Source organism: Felis catus, chromosome A1 (assembly GCF_018350175.1).
Source record: "Felis catus isolate Fca126 chromosome A1, F.catus_Fca126_mat1.0, whole genome shotgun sequence".
NCBI classification, from domain to species: domain Eukaryota; kingdom Metazoa; phylum Chordata; class Mammalia; order Carnivora; family Felidae; genus Felis; species Felis catus.
In genome coordinates, this window is record NC_058368.1 from 213,286,591 (window position 1) to 213,306,993 (window position 20,403).

At 43.0% G+C, this 20,403-nt stretch overlaps 1 protein-coding gene across 4 annotated transcripts in view; it reads left to right on the top strand.

Moving 5' to 3' along the window:
* Nucleotides 1–20,403, top strand: part of MTMR12 (myotubularin related protein 12) — a 65,657-nt gene that overhangs the window by 13,013 nt on the left and 32,241 nt on the right. For 3 of the 4 annotated variants that reach the window (XM_023239209.2, XM_023239221.2, XM_045038378.1), the window contains exons 2-6: nucleotides 11,985–12,045; nucleotides 14,641–14,783; nucleotides 16,107–16,179; nucleotides 17,161–17,291; nucleotides 18,550–18,643. In XM_023239209.2, coding sequence (XP_023094977.1) covers nucleotides 11,985–12,045; nucleotides 14,641–14,783; nucleotides 16,107–16,179; nucleotides 17,161–17,291; nucleotides 18,550–18,643 — 502 coding nt within the window. Of the gene's footprint in view, nucleotides 1–8,199; nucleotides 8,538–11,984; nucleotides 12,046–14,640; nucleotides 14,784–16,106; nucleotides 16,180–17,160; nucleotides 17,292–18,549; nucleotides 18,644–20,403 lie in introns of all 4 variants that reach the window. The other variant, XM_045038376.1, reaches the window with a different exon arrangement.

Below are 20,403 nucleotides of genomic sequence, written 5' to 3' on the forward strand. Positions count from 1 at the left end.
CAGAGTCCTTAAAGACCAGATACCTGAACCGGCTTAGTCTGTGGTCTGTTACTTTGAGCCCAGACAGAGATTGTCAGTTCACCTCTTACTGCATGTCTGCTTTCCTGGCTTCAGATACTGTTTTCTTGTCAGAGTAATTGTTGCTTGTATGCCAGAGAGTATATAGAGGGTATAGAGTGGAGCTGTGGTTAGCAGAGCTGTTACCTGGGCATGCTTTCAGAGGGGACTGAGCCTGCTAGCAGGCTGGCTCTAAAGCGAGTGAAGCCCTCTGGCCAGGAGCAGGGAACTAGCAGTCTGGGAACCAGCTCCAGGAACAAATCCTGCCTAGATTTCCAGCTCCCTAGAATTGGACAGTAGGTACATTCATTTAGCTTCTAGGCTGTATCTTCAGTGATAGAGCTTCATATTTAAAGTCTGGCTTTGCATATGCCCCTGCCCTATTGATGGGACTAGAATGTGTTTCAGAAAGAAGTGTGACAAAAGTTGGTAAGACTTGGCACTAATCATATACTTTAGTACTGATCATACTTAGGTAGTAATTTAAAAAAATCTGTCAAGAACTATGCTTAGGATAAAGAATATTACCAGGAAGAAGAATTACTTGTCTCTTTGTATGTTTCTGTTTATGCATTCTTTTAGTAGACTTTTCTTGACAATTTACTATCTGAGGCTAGAAAATACATACAGGTACAGCCTCCTCCCCCATTTTGTGTCATCGGTTGGGGAGGCTGACAAGGTAAGAGATTGTTGCAATACAGGAGGGAGGGGCGATCGGAGAGATCTTGGCAGGGGTCTTGAATTGTGTGGACGGTTGAATTGACTGATGGGTCCAGTGGCTTCACTGGGAGCTAGATGGTGACAGTGTGGCTGTGGTCACGGGAGCATGCAAAGTGAGAGGTGATGGTGGCTGAAAGTAAAAGCAGCAAAGGGATGGACAGATGTGGATGGATTCTGGAGCTATTAATAAAGCAGAGCAGACAGGTCACGAGGGGCAGGGAGTAGTAAAGAATGACTGCTGGGTCAAGGGAGGTGGGGGGGGATCGGTTAAATAGGTGGTGAGGATAAAGGAGTGCATTTGTTGTGATGAACACTGGGTAATGTATGGAAGTGTTGAGTCACTACATTGTATACCTGAAACTAATACTACACTATATGCTAACTAACCGGAATTTAAATGAAAACTTTAAAAAAAGAGGGACATCTGGGTGGCTCAGTCAGTTAAGTGTCCAGCTCTTGATTTTGGCTCAGGTCATGATCTCATGGTTTGTGAGATCGAGCTCCGTGTCTGCACTGATAGTGTGGAGCCTGCTTGGGATTGTCTCTCTCCCTCTCTCTTTATGCCCCTCCCCCGAATAAATAAAAATAAATAAAAATTAAAAATAAAATAAATAAATATATTAAATATATTTACAAATAAATAAGTAAAATATACATAAAAATAACTTTATAATGGTTTACTTATTTTTGAGAGAATGCGCACACGCGTGCGAGCTGGGGAGGGGCAGAGAGAGAGGGAGACACAGAATCTGAAGTAGAATCCAGGCTCTGAGCTGTCAGCACAGAGCCTGATGTGGGGCTTGAACCCACGTACGGTGAGATTGTGACCTGAGCCCAAGTAGGACACTTAGCCAACTGAGCCACCCAGGTGCCCCAGTAAATAAACATTTTAAAAAAATTAAAAAAAAAAAAAAGAAATGAATGACTTTTGGGTGTCTGTTGATGGGACCGATCATTGAGTCAGAGCCCAGAGGAGGATGAACAGGTTTGGTGGTGGGCAGCAGAGTGATGAGCTGGTTTTAAAATGTGAATTTGGAGGATGTTAGGAACATTCCAGTGCAGGTGGGCAGGAGGCTGTTCAGGTGTCTAGGCCTGGAGCTTTTGAATAGAGATCTGGAGTGAAGAGCCCTTTGGGGGTCATCCGCTATATTGCTGGAAGTGACGTGAGTGGGAGAGCTTGTGCAGGGAACACGGGTCTTGTGAAGAGGGAGGAGGACCCCGCCTGGAAAGGAGCCTTGCAGAGGAGCAGCCAGAGAGTGGTGGTTTGGCCTGGAACTAATTTCTGCTTATTTTCAGGTCTCCGTATAAATGACACTTCCTGAGGGGAGCAATCTTCTCTAACCCTGTGTGAGTGCGGTTTGGTGTTCCTGCTGTGTTCCCATCATGGCCTGTCCGTCCCCGAGAGCAGCACTTCGCACACATCTTTGTTACGCATGTACTGTGGTCGACTCCTGTGTGCTCTGGGTGGGGAGGCAGAGGCAGTGTGTTCTGTTCTCTCCTGGGTTTGCTGTGCTGGAGTACAGCAGGTACGCGAGAAGTGATAGTTCATTGGTGAAAGAGGGTGCGAAAAGGCAAGGGTAAGACAGTGCCCTGGAGAAGGATGTGGCCAGCAGGCAGAGGCAGGTTATATTATAGTGAAGAATATGATTCTGATCAGGTAAACTGAGGCTCAAGTCTCGCTTCGCTTAACCTAGGTCGGCCTTGTTTTCCTCATCAGTAAAATGGGAACGGTAATGGCTGTTAACAGAGTTGTGAGGATTACGTGAGATGATGCAGTCTTGATATATAATCTTTTGTAGGCTTCTAGTATTTATTGCATTGTTCACCCACTGTTCCAATTATGACTCTTTATTTGTCTGGATTTAGTGAGAGCAGAAGTCAATTCTTATTTATCTTTTTATTCTCGGCATTAGGTATTTAGGATGTTCGGGAGCTGTTTGTTGAAATGAATTGGTATGTATTAGAGATGGGTCACCCCGCAGCTCTGAGTAACCAGACATTCAGCTTGAGTGTTGACTCACTAGATTCGCTCCTCGGGCTCATCGGAGCCCTGTGCTTTGGGCCACTCCTTCTCAGAAACAGAGTTCTGAGAAGAGATGCCATTGACAACGTTTCAGTGCCAGGCCACGTGGATGATCCAGGTTCCGGTAGGTGTGTCTCCTTTGGGCCATCAGCTTGCGGAAGAATGGGTGGCAGTTGTCACAGATTGCCAGGAGAGGAGCGCTTCTGGCTCAGCGTGGGGTGGGCTTTTTAGATGATGTGGGGGCACTGGCAGGTCCTAGGGGTGGGTGGTACTCCTGCGGCTCCTTTTGATCTCTGGGGTAAACCGTGCGGAAACAGGAAGACTTGTTATTCATGCCCTTGTTGTCTTTTTAAATTAAAACAAACAGTAGCCAAAACATTGGGGTAAATGTTGAAATAAGGAATTAGTGACTACAAACCCCAACTCCCATCCTACCACTGTGGTAGAACTGTTCCCCATTTGTGTTCAGCCACTGTTGTGACTGAACTCAGGCCACTGGGATACCCTAGTTTGGAAACTGTGGGCATGCTGTGACTGCTGACAGCAGTCTTTGCCATTCTTTTGCACCGTAATGGCACAAAATGTCCACACTCAGATGGAGTCGCAAGAGGTGTCACACAGATCATTTGGTCCATTTGTAACTGCTACGTTTGTTGAAAATTTGCATCATTTTCTTTTTTTAATGTTTGTTTATTTTTGAGGGAGAGAGCATGAGCAGGGGAAGGGAAGAGAGAGAGGGGGACAGAGGATCTGAAGCGGGCCCTGCACTGTCAGCAGAGGGCCCAGTGTGGGACTCCAGCTCGTGAACCGTGAGATCATGACCTGGGCAGGAAGTCGGACGCTCAACCTACTGAGCCACCCAGGTGCCCTGAAAATTTGCATCATTTTCAAATGAGTTGGTTTTCAGGAGTCTTGCAGAGTTCAAGAAAAGTCTGTCAGTGTAACTAGGAGAACCAATTCTCCTTAATTATTAAAGAACCATACTTTTCTACCTTTTTTTCCTACCCATTGAACCAAGATACTTAATTGGGGTCAGCTAGGACTTTTATCCCATGTTTCATAGCTTTGGAAGTACGATTGTCACTGTTTGCTCTTAGGCAGCTGGGCAGGGAGTGTCAAGAGTTGAAGGATGGTGGGATAGAAGTAGTAAAGGGTTAAAATGGAGTCCAGGCCCCTCTCTGAAACCAGATGGCGATGTAAGGAAGCACACAGGCAGCTGTCACTAGAGGCTGGTTGGATTGGCTGTCGGATCCTGGGATGACGCCAGCCCCATCCACGGCTGTCGTGCTCCTACAGTTCTTACTGGACAGGCTTCACAATTTCTGGTCTTTCTGGATGAATACCTCATGCATGACTGTGTTCAGTGGAACACACTCTTTTCTCCAGAACTTTACCATATGATTAGAGCATTTAGTGATGCCATCTATAGTAATGGCTCAAGCCTAGATATCATATCTTAAGCCATATGTTTCTCTGGTCCCTGCTCAAGTGGTTTTAAAACCTCTTTAAAACATCTCACTACTTAGTCATTGCTCATGAAATTAGCAAAATCTTTTGAACACGTACCATGTGCAGGGCCTGTATTGGATTCTGGGGATATATGGTGAGCATAAAAACAGATAAGGACTTACCCTCAGAGTTTAGATTGTTGGGGAGACAGACTTAAATACATAGAACAAATGTGAAATTGCAACTGTGACAAGGGCTAGGAGGGAGAGAGATACATAGGGCTGTGAGAACCTGGTAATAGAAATGGCCCTTGTCATGAGATCTGATGGATACACAAACTTCATAGGGCGGAGAAGTAGAGGAGAAGCATTTTATAGAAGGAGCATCCTGTGGAAACAACGCAGGATGAGAATGAGCATGGCAGGTATGGGAGGTTGAAAGGCCAGTGTGGCCAATGTGCAGACTGAGGAAGAGGATGGTAGGAAACCAGATTGGACAGGTAGGTAGGGGCCAGGCTGCACAGGCCCATATCAAGTCGTTGTCTTCATCCTGCCAATAATGCAAAGCAGACTGTGTGCTGAAAGTAACACTGCTGCTTTTGGGTGGAGAATGGATCAGAAAAGTGGACGGATGTGGGTAGACCAGCTGCAAAGCGTGTGGTCCAAATGGGTGGTGGTAGCTTGAATTGGTGATGCTGGTGGAGATAAGAGAGGAACATGAATTCTAGAAACATTTTTAACAGGTAATATTGATGGAATTTGGTGATAGATTGGATATTGAGGGTGATGGAGAAGGAGGTGTAAAGGGGGACTCTTAGGTTGACCTCTAGATTACATGCTCTTGAAGGGAAGCACAGAATTGTCCAGGCAGTATACAGCAGTATTAATTGTGGTTGGAGTGTCATGAATCAGAAGATTCCCATTGAACCCTGGAGGGTTTGTCGGGGTGATAGAGGCTTCGGCCTTAGCAGACGCAGTGGAGTAAGTTACAAGAGGTAACTCAGCTGGGGTTGAAGAAGCCCCAGAGTTCTTTCCCATGCAGCCAGCCATTACTCCTGTGGGGCACATGTTTTTTGGTGTTTGTTTCTTCCCTTCAGCTTCCTTCTGCCTCTCTACAGCACTCTCTCAGGTTTTCCTTGGGAACTCTGTATGAATCTTGATTTAACTTGGTTTCAGGTGGGTCTGGCAGATACATTCACTGATTATTTTGTCCTGGTTTTCCTTCATTCCATGTAAGGGGCGGCATGTCCCGTAAGGACACAGACTGGGCCAGCTACTGGGTTTGACTTCCACCTCCACATGTACTAGTTGGGTGTCTTCATCTACAAAATGGAGATAATAGTGGCTATAATAACACCACTTCAAGGGCTTGCTATGAGGATTACATGAGTTAATAAGTATAAAACCCTTTAACAATGCCTGATGCATACAACCCAAGAAATATTTGTCATTATTCACCTCTCAGGGCTGGTCTTTGAAGTATCCACTTTGGCATTTACAGATTGGACATTTATGATTTCTCTCTCTTTTTTAATGTTTATTATTTATTTTTGAGAGAGTGAGAGAGAGAGAGAGAGAGAGAGAGAATATGACTGGGGGAGGGGCAGAGAGAGGGAGACACAGAATCCAAAGCAGGCTCCAGGCTCTGAACTGTCAGCACAGAGCCCGACATGAGGCTTGAACCCACAAACAGCAAGATTATGACCTAAGCTGAAGTTGGACGCTCAACTGAGCCACCCAGGTGCCCCTATGATTTCTACAGTCCACAAGTGACCCCTGAGTCATGATGTGTAGTAATTTGTAATGTTGAGAGGGAAGAAATTGTACTTACCCAGTTCTAAAGATCAAGTTGGACAGCCTTTAATCACTCATCTAATAAATTCTCCCATGAAGACAACACCTTATACACACTCAGGGTGCAGCATGAGCAGGAGTAGGATGTACATGTGGGAATTTCATCCTGTCCTATAACCAACCCACTTTAAGATCCATATACAGACATGGGTGCTCCTTGTACCCTTGTTGATAACTGCTTCTCCTCTCTTCCATTCGACTGTGTTCATTCTCCCAGAATCAACAAGCAACGGATGTTATTACTCTTTTCTCTTTCTCAAAAACATTGAGATAGAATCTCCATATTTGTCAGTCTTTTTCTGTGGAGTTCAGAAAACTATTGTAAAATACAGGAGTGAAGGAACTATAGGATGTAGCCAATGAGAATCCATTCTGTCTTTCCTGATGCCTCCCTACTATCCAAAGAGATAGGTTCCTAAATTAAAAGAAAAATTCAATTTTTTGAAAGGAGGTTTTTTTTTTTAAACGATTATTATTTTTTTAGTAATTTGTACACTGAACCTGGGGTTTGAACTCACAATCCCAAGATCAAAAGTCACATGCTTTTTGGACTCTGCCAGCCAGGCACCTGGGACGGTTTTGTTTTTGTTTTTGTTTGTTTTGTTTTGTTTTTTTCTGATTCTCTTTGTATACCCTGATTTTTTGGAGTCCTCTAGGCTATTTCTCCTCTGAGTACTGGTGTGTGTGTGTGTTTTGATTTGGGAATGGGTATTTGATGGTAGTGATTGTGGTACTTATTTTTTCCTGAATTATTTGTAAGAATTGGATAGTGTATATTTATAATTATTTTGAAGTATGAACCAAAGAAGGATTAGATATTAGTGATGTTTGTCTACAGTGTGCCTCCTTAAATTCCACTGCTCAAGTATTTCTATAGGTTTTTATTCTCAAGTTCAGCAGTTTAGTCTACTTTCAATAGAATCAGCAGTCGAGAAGGTTTTACTTTTTGTACAGTATGCCTGAGCAGTCCATTCCTTGGATGTGATATTCTTTTAAGGAAGCCATTAGTTTTCTCTCTTGGTCTTGTAATGGGTTCAAAGTACTTCATATTGCAGAAGATAAGACACAAAATGACCAGACCTAAGTCATTATGGGCTTTTATTTTTTATTTATTTATTTTTGAGAGAGAGAGAAAGTGTGAGGACAGGCAGAGAGAGAGAGAGAGAGAGAGAGAGAGAATCCCAAGCAGATTCTACACTGTCAGCAGAGCCCAGTGGGGCTCGAACCCATAAACCGAGAGATCATGACCTGAGCCTAAGTCAGACACTTAATCAGCCGAGCCATCCAGGTGCCCCCGTCATTGTGGGCTTTTAGAAAACAAATCCTATTAATAGAAAAATGCCATTTCTTTTTCCTTTGCTTCACATATTCCTGTATCCTCTGTCTTACAGAATTAGGACCAACTTGGGTGTTGCTAATTGCAGGAGTTTCTGATCCATAAAAAAAAGAATTGAGAGGCCTCCTGAGTAGATTCAGTGTAGTTTAATGTAGGAAGAAGGACTGAGAGAGAAGTAGAAATTATACTTACCTGTGACAGAATCTTGGATAATTGCCCCTCTCATGTAGGATATTTGAATTCTTTGTTTATTCCTTAAAGGAAAGGACGAGAGAACGAAAGAAAAGGAAATCAAGAAGCACAGATACTGCTATGTCCAACAATTACAGCTCTCATTTACTGAACATGTGTGCCAGGTGTTGGTACACATTTTTCTTCAGGCCTCATATTAGGTAGTATTGTTTCCATTTACATTGGAACAAACCAAAACTCAGGTTAAATGTCATGCCCAAGGTCACGTCTATAGGTAGCAGAGCAGGGTTTGAACTGTGGCCACATCTGTATCCTTATTGTAGTGCAGGCACCGAGAGAAGTTTGGAGAAACAAGGGGGAAAACAAAAATTATTCGTACAATGCTGTATTAATAATACGGCTTTCTGCTGTAAAAAAAGGTACATTTCGTTCCCACCTAATGTGTGGGTGCAAATACATTTTCCCCTTCAGATTTTCTATTTTAGTGGAGAAAACAAGTGTATTAAATGTCCATTTTAGAGCATGGAGCGACTTTGAGGAAATAAAATGTCTGTGTTTTGTCTTTTTAGCATTTTGGTGCCAAATGCGATTGAGAGAAATTGTGTTTTGGAACCTTTAGGGATGTTGGCTCTTGGAATTTGCCCTTCTGGCTGGATGAAATTAAGCTGAGAATAACAACTTCAGTTTTTGACTCCAGGCCCTCGCAAACAGTGAAGGGTTGATGTGAAGCATTTTGGTATATATAAGCATTCCGGCCTGATGAGAGCTTGGTTGTGGGATCGCCCTCCACACGCCCCTGTTCTTTTCAAGATCAGCGATCTTCTGGCAGGACCCATTTTCTGCCTTTCCTGAGGTGCCCTGGGTCGATCACACATTTGAGAAGATGGGCACCTTAAATATGAACTTGGTAAGAAACTAGAGAATTTACTTTTTGAGAATTAATGGAATGAAAACAAGCAGGCTGCTTTTCAGCCTCTCAGCAGATTCTCAGGAGTGTTAGCTGACTTTAGCTTTCACATGCTTTTGTCCTGTATGTCCTGTACGGTGAAGTGCAGTTCTCTTAAGGGAGTTTTTCTAACTTGTCCTAATCAGTTTTGTAATAGGAGACTAGTTTCCTACTGTAGGCAGTGGATATTACAGCTGTTCTCCCTTTTGTAGGAGGAAACTGGAGACCATGTTTGTTAGAAGCAGTACTCAGCAGTGAAGAATGTAGGCTCTGGAGCTTGTTGGGGGTTGGGCTGTATCCTTGCTTAGTGACTTACTTCCTATAAAAGGAAATTTCCTGAACCTCTTTAAGCCACAGTTTCATCTTTAAATGGAGGTAATACTAGTGCTCATACCTCTGTATGAGGATTAATGAGATACTAATGAAGAGCACTTACCTGGCACATAATAGAAGCTTAATAAATGTTGGTTATTATCGTTATAGTCAATGTGTGCAGTTGACATAAAATGATTAGCACTTTCATTTCCCCAGGCATTTGATGGGAGGAGGTGGGTTCACCCCAGGAAGTTGGGGGAGCAGAGAACAGTTGTTTAGGGAAAGTGAGTTTTCGGCAGGACAGAATCCTAAAAGGTGTCTCCTGATTGTTTTGTTTATGGAATGTAAAGAAAGAATTTGACCATTTCAGGAATTTTTTTTTTTTATTTTTTTTTTAAAATTTTTTTTAACATTTATTTATTTTTGAGATAGGGAGAGACAGAGCATGAACAGGGGAGGGTCAGATAGAGGGAGACACAGAATCTGAAACAGGCTCCAGGCTCTGAGCTGGCAGCACAGAGCCCGACGCGGGGCTCGAACTCACGGACCGTGAGATCATGACCTGAGCCGAAGTCGGCCGCTTAACCGACTGAGCCACCCAGGCGCCCCCCATTTCAGGAATTGATGTAGGTAGTTTTAAGTAGTATAAATTCTTTATCATCGGAAGATGCTACTTTTGGAGACAAAACAATAGGGTAGCCCTCTCCAAGCTGGCTGCAGTGTTTGAACTGAATTCCAGGCACTAGTCAAGATGATCACTAGTTTTCTAACAGGTGATTGAATTTAATGAATCGTTTTGCTCTGTCCTCAGAGAAAGATGATAGACCTGTCAAAAATAATAGTGCTTTCATTTAGTTCTGTGCCAATAACAGACGATGAAAACTCCATGAGAATTTCTAAATTACCAAAACACTCGTAGCATTTACATATGCAATATAGTCCCTCTTGCACAACATAGAGCAATGCATCAGAATCATCTGGGGAGCTTTTTGCACAACCAAAGGCCCAGTTGCATCCCCTGCACTCTGATTTTTTACACTCGTGGTGAGGCCTGAGCACCTAAAGAGGTAACAAGATCCACAGGTGATGGAACACTCCCCACATGTAAGAAGCACTGCCTCAGAAGGATTTATTAGCATCTTCTGGGATGTAAACTGTGGGCATCTCTAAAATACATCACACTCAGAGTGGTGTATTTTCTGAAACAGCTCTTTCTCTGAAACAGCTGTGACTTTCTTCTTCAGCCTTAAGATAGGCTGTCTTGCTTCTTCCTGCCTCGGCTGTTCCCCAAGTTTCTTGTAATGCTTATTTCAACCTGAATTAACAATTTTAGAAAACTCCTACCACCCAGAGCCTTATGCCAAAAAACAAAACAAATTCCAGTTTTCTTTGTTGACAAAGTTGGTTGTGTCTTATAGAATTTTCCACAGTTAAGATTTGAGTTGTTGCATCCCCATGGTGTCATTTAACATGTTTCTCCTGTCCCAGTGTTTCTTATAAATTGGTAGATTGACATAGGAAGTCAAGCTGATTGAAGTTAGATATTTTGGCAAGAATACTTAATAGATGGTGTGGTAGATTGCTTTAGGAGACTCACCAGGCCTCTCTTGTTGTTATGTTAACAGCCACTTATGACTGTTGCTTTGTTCCATTAATTCATTAAGGATTGCTAATTATGTTTGAATACCCAATAAACAGTGAACCCAACATGAAGGCATTTGGAGATATTTTCATTGAGAAACAGTGACATAAAACCTGGCTTTGATTCCTTATCAGAAGTGATTATATCCCATGGCAGTGCCTTGTGGTTTTAGGTTATTTATTTATTTTATTATTTATTAATAAATAAATAATTGGAGCGCCTGGGTGGCTCAGTCGGTTGAGCATCCGACTTCTGCTTAGGTCATGATCTCGTGGTCTGTGAGTTGAAGCCCCGTGTCGGGCTCTGTGCTGACAGCTCAGAGCCTGGAGTCTGCTTCAGATTCTGTGTCTCCCTCTCTCTCTGCCCATCCCCAGCTTGTGCTGTCTCAAAAATAAATGTTTAAGAAAAGTTTAAAGGGGCACCTGGGTGGCTCAGTCCGTTGAGCGTCCGACTTCGGCTCGGGTCATGATCTCACCTTTCGTAGGTTCGAGTTCCACATCTGGCTCTGTGCTGACAGTTCAGAGCCTGGAGCCTGCTTCTGATTCTGTGTCTTGCTCTCTCTCTGCCTCTCCCCCACTCATGCTCTGTCTCTCTCTCTCTCGAAAATAAAGATAAACATTAAAAAAAATTAAAAAGTTAAAAAAATAATTTATTATTTAAAGGTTATTATCAATCTATTTATTTTTTAAGTTTATTCATTTTGAGAGAGAGCATGAGCAGGGGAGGGGTGTGTGTGTGTGTAGACGGGGGCGGGTGGGGGGGTGGGTAGGGAGAGGAAAAGAGAGAGAGAGACCCAAGCAGGCTCTGCAGGGTCAGTGCAGAGCCTGACAATGGGGCTCAAACTCACAAAACTTCGGGATCATGACAACTGAAATCAAGAGTCAGATGCTTAACCAACTGAGCCACCCAGGTGCCGTGGTTTTAGGTAATTTAGAATGTTCCCATCTGCCTTTACTGGGTCTTGGTATGCTACAGAGTAGATGGGTCGAGTACTGACTTGATACATTCATATTTTCCTGTTCTTCAAACCCTTTACATATATCTATTATCTCTCAAGAACACACAGTCATCTTTTGTTTTCGATCCTTGATTCTCACTGGAGGAAGAGAGGAGCCATGTTGTGAAATGTCTTCCATTCCCTCTCTGACTCTGTGTTTGAGCTGCCTTACTTTCTGTGTAACAGTTGTTCCTTTAGGTAGGGAGTGCTCATCCCTGCCCCTCCACTGGGGGCAACTAATAGTTGTCAATCCTAAATAGGTTAGTGCACTGGACTAATTTGCTGGAATTTTCTGTCTTTTTGTTAAAAATACATTTTTAAAAAGTAACTAGCTTGTCAAAAAATTCCTGAGGGTATGTGACATTTTAGTGTGTATTCTGAAAACATGGCTTTATGTTACTCATTTTGAGCCCTTAAACAAAGAAAAATATTACCCTTTGCTCTTCTCTTTTAGGAAATTCACACAAACGAGAAGGAAGTAACAGAGAAGGAAGTCACTCTTCACTTGTTGCCAGGTAACGGTCGTTTAGCATCAGACCTCATGTGCCACTCAAAGCCAGTGATAAATTATGTCATCCCTGGTATTGCTTTATATAAACTCCTTTGTTTTCATCCAGAAGGCATATAACAGGAATGAGTTGGACAAAAATATCAAGGTCTTTAGTTCAATCACTACATATTAGGTCTGAGTATTATAACATCTGCCAAGAATTTTTGTTTTCCCCTCCCCACAAGTTGATGAAAATCAACCTGGCAAATTCACCTCCTTCACAAGCAAATGAAGCCTTTTTTGCGTCACTGTACTTGGACACATCCAGGATTCTGGTCTTCAGTCAGGAAAATTCTGGTCCTCTCTAGAGCCCTACATCCCACTTCCCCGTGCAGCTGCCCTAGACAAGCACGGCTGCCCAGGCTCCCCCGGCAGCGTTGGTGGGTGGCCTCACCTGTGGTCTTCTGCATCTGAGCATAAGTGCCAGGCAGGCTGTGGTTTACTAACCTTGGGACTGCCAGGGCTTTGCTCTGAGGTCATCACTGAGGAGTCTGGATTGGTTGGACATTTTTGAGATGGAAGAGAGTGACTCTATACCTTCAGTCAAGCTTTAATCATTTCTGAATTCAGAAACGGAAACTACTTGGTGGTCTGTCCCCTTCCATATGTGGGGCTGTCCTGGGAACTGTGCATTAAGTTCTTCCATTTTCTTTTTTCTAATCCCAGTAGCCTTTTTTTTTGTGAGTTTTTGTTTTTAGGTATATTTCCCCCCAAACAGTAGAGGCCTCATTCTGGTACTGTTTACCTTATTCCAGTTTATTGGGAGGATATGATTACACACAAGTTTCTGACTGATCCACCTTATTTGGTAAATATATTGGGGTCCTGAAACTTAAAAAAAAAAATGTCTAAGTTTCAAAGGTTTGTATGTTTTTTTGTTTATTTTTTTTTTACAATAATGGCCTAAACCTTAATCCATATACCACATTTTCCTTCCTTTTCTTGGGTTATAGATTCTGATATTAACTTTCATTTTTAGCTCAGTGCTACGTGCATTCGCCCATCCCCTGGAGTACCTCAGGTCTCTTCTAGATGCGCAGCCTCCATTTCTTAGACCAGACCATGAGCTTTTCCAGCTCCCACCTCCCACGATTCGAGACTTTATCTGCACACGCAAGCTGGTGGCTGTGGCACAGCATGTGCCTTGCTGACAGACTAGCACATCGCTGGGTGTTGTGTTAGCTGCTGTGTGCCCATGTCTCGTCTCCAGGGCGCGGCCACTGACTGACACAGCCTGCCTGGTCTCGGGGATACACTCACACTTAAAAGCTGTTTCACACTAGGAGTTGAAAAAGCACAGGAAGCTTTGCTCATATATTTTCCACCTTGAACCAGCTGAGGCGCTTTTTCTGGGACTGTTTTAAACCATAACGAGGCCCCAGCTTCATTGTTTTCTTCAAGCTCTGTGGTCTCAGTAGAGGCCGACCTAGTGACTGAGCCATCTATTTGTATTTCCTTAGGAATTAACCCCTTGGGAGGTGGAAAAATATACCATAATATGTGTCCCTTGATTGTCTGAGTGTCTGAAAGCCTTCTTTATTTTCATGTTGCAAGTTAGACCAAGTGAATTTTGAGCCAAAAAGTAAATTTAAAGTCATTGAGGAGAATATCCAGAGGGAGATTCTGAGGGTCTGAGATGGTTGTCTGTTGAAGGGGAAGAAAATGCCTTTTCTTTTTTGTTCTAAAATATTTGCACTTGATTTTTTATTTCTTCCATATCCTTTTCCTTTTCCTTTTCCTGCTCTCACCCACATGTCCAGCCCTCATGAACTTCTCTTCCATGGAGCAGAGAATGCTTACCTATCCCTAAATCCTAATCTTTCTGACTGTAAAGAGAAGAACTCTCTATCTGCAGGAAATACAGCTTCTCATGCAGGCGGGGTGCGTGCAGATAGAGCAGGAAAGGCGACACACTGAGAGGAAATACTCTCAACTAAGAAAGAGAGGAAACAATTTTTTTCCCACAAACCTCTGACCTCCCTTTTCCTCCCATCCTTCTCTGTGAAGCCAGAATGAATGTGATCAAGCTGCACCTCTGTGTCTGAGGAAGCCACCTGCGAGCCCTTTGGCCAGGGAGGCACCCGCCATCTTTCAGTGATTGCAGAGTGAGAGATGGCCCACTCTCACCGCAAAGTGGGCTTGAGCTCTACGTTCCAGAGCCTTTCTGATTTCATTCATTTAGGGTCATTTTCATTCATTTCTATACCACACCTACCTGCTTGGGCCCAAGTAATAGGAACACTGAGGTCTGTACTTGCAAGTGTAGCTGAGATCATTTCCACCTATTGGACACTTTCCTGGTTCACAGTGAAAAGGTAGAGAAATGCCCTGTGTGAAGGTGTATCAGCCATTTTGCATTCACTTATGAGTGGTCCCTGCTCTGCTTCATCTCCACACCTAAGGTTTGCCGCTCCCGCTGTGCTAGAAAGCGTAGAGTTCTGAAGGGCTGTAGTGTAGTGTGTGTTTGTCTTTCCCGGGAATGGAGCTGGGGAGGCTTTTACTGTTTGCATACCGTATGTTCCCTGAGGACTCTGAGGAGGGCTTGTTTGGTTTCGATCAGGTGAACAGCTGCTTTGTGAAGCCAGCACGGTGCTGAAGTATGTCCAGGAAGATTCCTGTCAGCGTGGGATCTATGGGAAACTTGTCTGCACGGACTTCAAGATTGCTTTCTTGGGCGATGATGACTCTGCATTGGATAATGATGTATGTATGAGCTGCGTTTGGCTCAGTTTGTGGGGAGCAATAAAATTGTGGCCCCATTGTCTTTTTTCCCAGCTCCTCAATTCCCTACCACGCTCACCACCCTCACAACACACATGAAACACCAACGACAGAGGTCCTCAACACCAGAATGTCGTCTGTCCTTTGGAACCTCTTTTCAGTTGTAGGGCCATTCTAAGTGCCCCAGGTCATGCTGGCTTGCATCTGACTTCATAGGTTGACACCATCAACTTTTTCTTACTTTCTTCTGTATTTCAGCACAGTATGTATCACTCATTGGAATCACTAATCTCCCCTAATACTAGTTCCCCGTGTTTTCTCTGTACTAAGCTGTCCCTCAAATTCAAGAACTGAGTTCGATTATGAAACTGATGCTTGCAGCACTTGAATTCGGGTTTCCTTTGCCCTGAGTAGCAGTGCCCTTGTAAGACCTGGAGAATGGGCAGTGGAGTGAAGGAGAGGCCTGCCCACGCCACTCAGAGAGCGCTGTACGTTGATGCAAACCCAGCTGTCCCAGCCCACCCTGGCTGTCTTGGAGTGTGGGCTTCTGTGCTGCTGTCTGCTCTAGTGGCTTGGCTCCTTGTCCTGTGCAAATAAAGACAGCATTCACAGATACTTGAATCTCCCAGCGTTTGCTTCCTAAACCTGGCTTCCCGTAGCTCTGTCACTCACCTGTTTGCATTTGTGAGGACTCTAACCTCCCAGAGTGATTGTGTGTGGCACGGCCGGTTAGCCTGGGAGCAGCCCAGGAATGGCATGTTGTGCCTGGCTTTGAAAACAAGGTGCTTACCAGCTTTCCTTGCACACTTCGTCATCTCTTACTCGGGGAATGTGCCTCCATCTCCCTGTTTGTTTTTTAGAGCGTACACTCTATTTTTCCTCAGTTTTATTGAGATATAAATAATAACATTGCATTAGCTTAAGGAGTATAACAGAATGATTTGATAGATGTATATCAATATATGTATATATTGCACAATGATCACCAAAGTAGGTTTAGTTAACATCTGTCATTTCCTATAGTTACCAATTTGTTTTCCTTGTGATGAGAACTTTTAAAATTACTCTCTTAGAAACTTTCAAATATATAATACAGTATTATTAACTATAATCACCATGCTGTGCATTACATCCCACGATTTATCTCATAACTGGAAGTTAGTACCTTTGGACCACTCTCACCCATTCTTCCATCCCCTCTCTGGTTTTTTTAATGTGCAGTTGGAAATCGGTGATTTGCTCTGCCTTTAAATGTTTAATAGGGCACAGAAAAGAGTCACAGTTGTTTCCTTTTTAATCTTTTAGGAAACCCAATTTAAGAATAAGGTTATAGGAGAAAATGACATAACACTCCACTGTGTTGATCAGATTTATGGAGGTAAGTATCTTTTCCCCTGGGGTGTTGCCAGCCTTTGAAAGTATAGCTGATAATGACAATATTTTTATGGTCCTTTACAGTTTACTAAAATTTCTTTACATATTTATTTTGTTTAAATCAGTTCTATGGATGATAAAATTGAGATGTATAGTGGCTTGTTTGGGGTCACTTAGCTGGGGGAACTTGGACTTGAACTTGGAACCTATTCTGAGACTCCACAGTGCCATTAAGTGTTTGTTTATTTTGAGAGTGAGAGAGAACATGCATGCGTGAGCCAGGAGGGGCAGAGAGAGAGGGAGAGAGAATCCTAAGCAGGTTCCACCCCCAGGGCGGAGCCTGACATGGGGCTCCATCTCACGATCGTGAGATCACTACCTGAGCCGAAATCAGGAGTTGGATGCTTAACCGGCTGAGCCACCCAGGTGCCCAGACAGGGCCACTATATGCTAGATCACACTTGTGGCTGTCCATGTTAGCTGTGTAGGTTTTACTGTATACTAATGTTTTACTAATCTGAGAAAGACTTGTACTCCATGTCTTTTCTGCTAAGGGTCAAGCTTCTCTGTGCTTCACTTCTCTATTTTTTCAGTCAGGGCTTTTTCAGAAATCATTCAGTAGCTGTTTAGATCCCAACACCAGTAGGTGCAGCCTGGTCCGAACTCCGGGACAGGGAGGGGCCCCTGGCCATAAACCCAGGAGTTGACTGTCCTGAAAGCATGTCCCTAGTGACTCCCTTTCATTTTTTGTAATGTTAGCTTTTGGAGTCAGTTTTGCCGATAGTAGCCAGTTCATTTTGGTCTCGTGCAGAGGAACGAAGAGCCTTGCACATTCTCAGAGCCGGGCCCTTGCTCACAATTACTTAGAAGACAGCACCTTTCCCTCTTACTTTTGAGAGGCCCTAATAGTCTTTCTTGTTTCCTTAGCATTGACTTTTTGCCTTCTAACATGATTTCCCTTCCTGATTTCATCGTTGATGTGTAGTGTTTGATGAGAAAAAAAAAACTCTCTTTGGACAACTGAAGAAATACCCCGAGAAACTCATCATCCACTGCAAAGACCTCCGCGTATTCCACTTCTGTCTGAGGTACACAAAAGAAGAGGAAGTCAAAAGGGTAACTAGTTGCATGTATTTTTAGGTTTTCTTTCCCATCAGGTTTTACCCTCTTATTTTTGGCTTATATTGTATGATGGTGGAGGGGGGAACATGCCTGTCTGCAAAGTGAAATTGGTTATAATCCTATATGCTTTGATTAGAATTGAGAGAGAATTGGGGAAAACTTGTCTATTATGTTGGCACCCATTTACCTTTAATTCTTCAGTTCGTAATGTTTTGATTCCTGGAAACTGAAGAGTGGGAGGTGGGAAACCAGGGTCAGGAGGCAACCTTCTTCTCCCACACCTGACAGTCTTTCCAAAAAGTAGTAGCAGGGACCCCCAGCTCCTGGAATGGATGAGTTCGTACCTGGGAGGTAGTAGAAGTATGCGGGAGGGAGGAAGTGGTATAGGGTCGGATGGGCAAAGCTGAGTTACCAAATGAGGCCTGTGATTTTGGACATTAAGGAAACTTAATCTGGTTGCTGCAGCAAATTGAAATATATAACTATATGAACTGGTTACAGGGGTCACTGTAACTTCCAAGATTTGTCTTACTGAGGTATCAAAGGTCTCAAACTTGCCACTGTAATGGTAAATATGTCAGGGGAGACCTGGTGGGGGGTGCAGCTCACCTGTTGTTTCTGGTTACACTTGAGTTGTGCACACTTACAAGTAAATCCTTGGTTTTCTTTTAGGGAGTGTGAGAGTTCAGTTAGAACAATAAGCATGACTCTGGTATCTATTCTGAGCAGGAAATGAGTGGTGCAGACAGGGAAAAGTCCCAGAGAAGCCAGAAACTTCATTTTGAATGATGATGTTAGTCATCTGTCCAAACATACTTTAGTTTGCAACTTCAAACAAAAAGCACAATGGATTGATTTCTTTTTCTGATCTTCTAGAAGAAGGTTGTAAAGGCCACAAGTGGATCAGAATAGCTAAATATCTTGGTTATTGTCTGATATTAGCCCTCTGTCTCTGATGTGTCAGATTTTTAGAATATCTGAATATGGCACTTAAGCTTCTGTAGCACCTTGATTTTGAGAAATTAGATGGTTTTTAAAAATTTCCCTAGAAATTCAAAGCTCTTAGAAAACCTGACAAAATTGTTAACATTCCATTTATTTGGCATTATTCCAAAAGATAAGATCATAGAGACCTCAACAAGAGTTTGTGTTTGTGTGCTGCCCAGAGGAGCCTATTAGCATGACTGAAAACCTAGACTCAGTGTTTATCTGCCAAAAGCATGACTATACCCATTGTTTGGTTCTTTTCTAGATTGTCAGTGGCATAATCCATCACACCCAGGCTCCCAAACTGCTTAAGCGATTGTTTCTGTTTTCCTATGCTGCTGCTGCACAAAACCATGCAGGTGAGTGTCTTCTGGGCTGTAATTTGCAGGCAGACCCTTTCAATTCCTACAGAAACTAGCAGGAGAAAACCCATCCATGAGCTTTTTCCTCTCTCCCAGCAACTGGTTGCCTCTTGCTTGGGTGATTCATTCAAGATTCTTATTAAAAAAAAGAAAAGAAAAGAAAAAAACTTTTTTCTTTTTTCCTGCGATCTTTGTTGCTTTAACTTATCTTTTAGGTTTATTTGCTTTTTGTGAGGGATTATTGGCTTGATTATTTCTTACGAAAGATAAAATCAACGTATTATAACTGGGAATGTGAGACTATAGAGAAGCAAAATTCAGATAAGTTTAAAATAATCCTGTTTGTTCCTGGGTTCTTTTTTTTTTCACTTTAATGTACTTGATCTCATTTCATAACACTCAAGAGAATGTTTTGCATTCTAGAAAGCCTTTAAACAACCAGAATGTGCTCTGTAGCAGATATTTTGGGGGAAATGGAATAGTTGTACATAAGGGAGCACATCAGAAAACAAGTGTGCTTACAGAACTTAAAATCCGAAGTGTTTGCCCTTCAGTTCAGGGAACAGTCCTTTACTAAGAAACTTCAGTCATCTGAATTAGCTATCAGTAATGCCCAGCACTGTTCAGTGTTTCCTCAGATGCCTGTCTGTACCTTCCCTCCATCTCTCTCCTCGGTCCGTGCACTCACTCTGCCCGTCACCTGTAAGGTCACATTGATGTCAAGTGACTCTGGGTGTTACATGCTTTTCGTCAGAGAGGTGGCATGCTGGAGTACAAAGTTGAACTGCTCATTTGGTCGGCATTTTTTGAACGCTTGCTGTGGGTCAGGACTGTGGGGATGGATGTGAATACAACTAAATCCCTATCCTCTGAGCATCAAGTCAAGCAGAGGCAGCGGAGAGCTGTGTCCTCTGGTGGAAGGGCCTGCCAGGGACACAGGGCACGGGGGGTGCCTGAGCAGATAGTGGAGGTATGGGAGTGTCTGGTGGGCGAGGAGGAGTATTTTAGGCAGAGGGATTAGCACGTGCAGAGATGTAGATATCTGAAAGAGCAGGTTGCCTTTTGGGAACTCTGGTGACCTAGTAGAAGAGCTGTGAATTTTGGGGTCTGTCCCACCTGAATTCAAATCCTTGCCCAGCTGCTCAGTAGCTGTGTGATCCTGGGGATGACACTAAACTCTTGGGGCATCTGTTTTCTCATTTTCAAAACAGCATTCATGCCTCTGATGAAGTGTCGTGAAGATTGTAAATTGTTAAATGTGTGGCATATAAGGTGCAGTAAGTTAAAGAGGGTTAATTGAAAGTGTAACTGCATATTATTTGGGGTGGATTATGTTTAGAGACTTGATCACACACTAACTTAAGATAATGTTCAGCTCTACTGTTAGACTGAACATAAAATTAGTTCCTTAATTTCATAAGTTCATCTTTGTGAATGACAGATCTTTTCACCGGAGCTGTACATATAAGTGCTGGGTAACTGGCTTATAATAGCTTGTTGCAATATGAGATATACAAAATATGACTTATTTGTTGGTTACTGTAATTTTTATAAACATTTATTGAGTTTGTATTTGAAAAATCATACTCTATTTTTAGGAATTCTGCTTTTTCCTTATACCCTGATTCTTGGTCCAGACTCTACATAGGACAGTTTCTTGGCTCGCCAACACTAGGTTGATCTGTGTTCCAAAGCCCTTCGTTTGATTGACTCTGGCAGTTTCTTCACCGTGTGGTGCCTTTTTTTGTGTGTGCCAG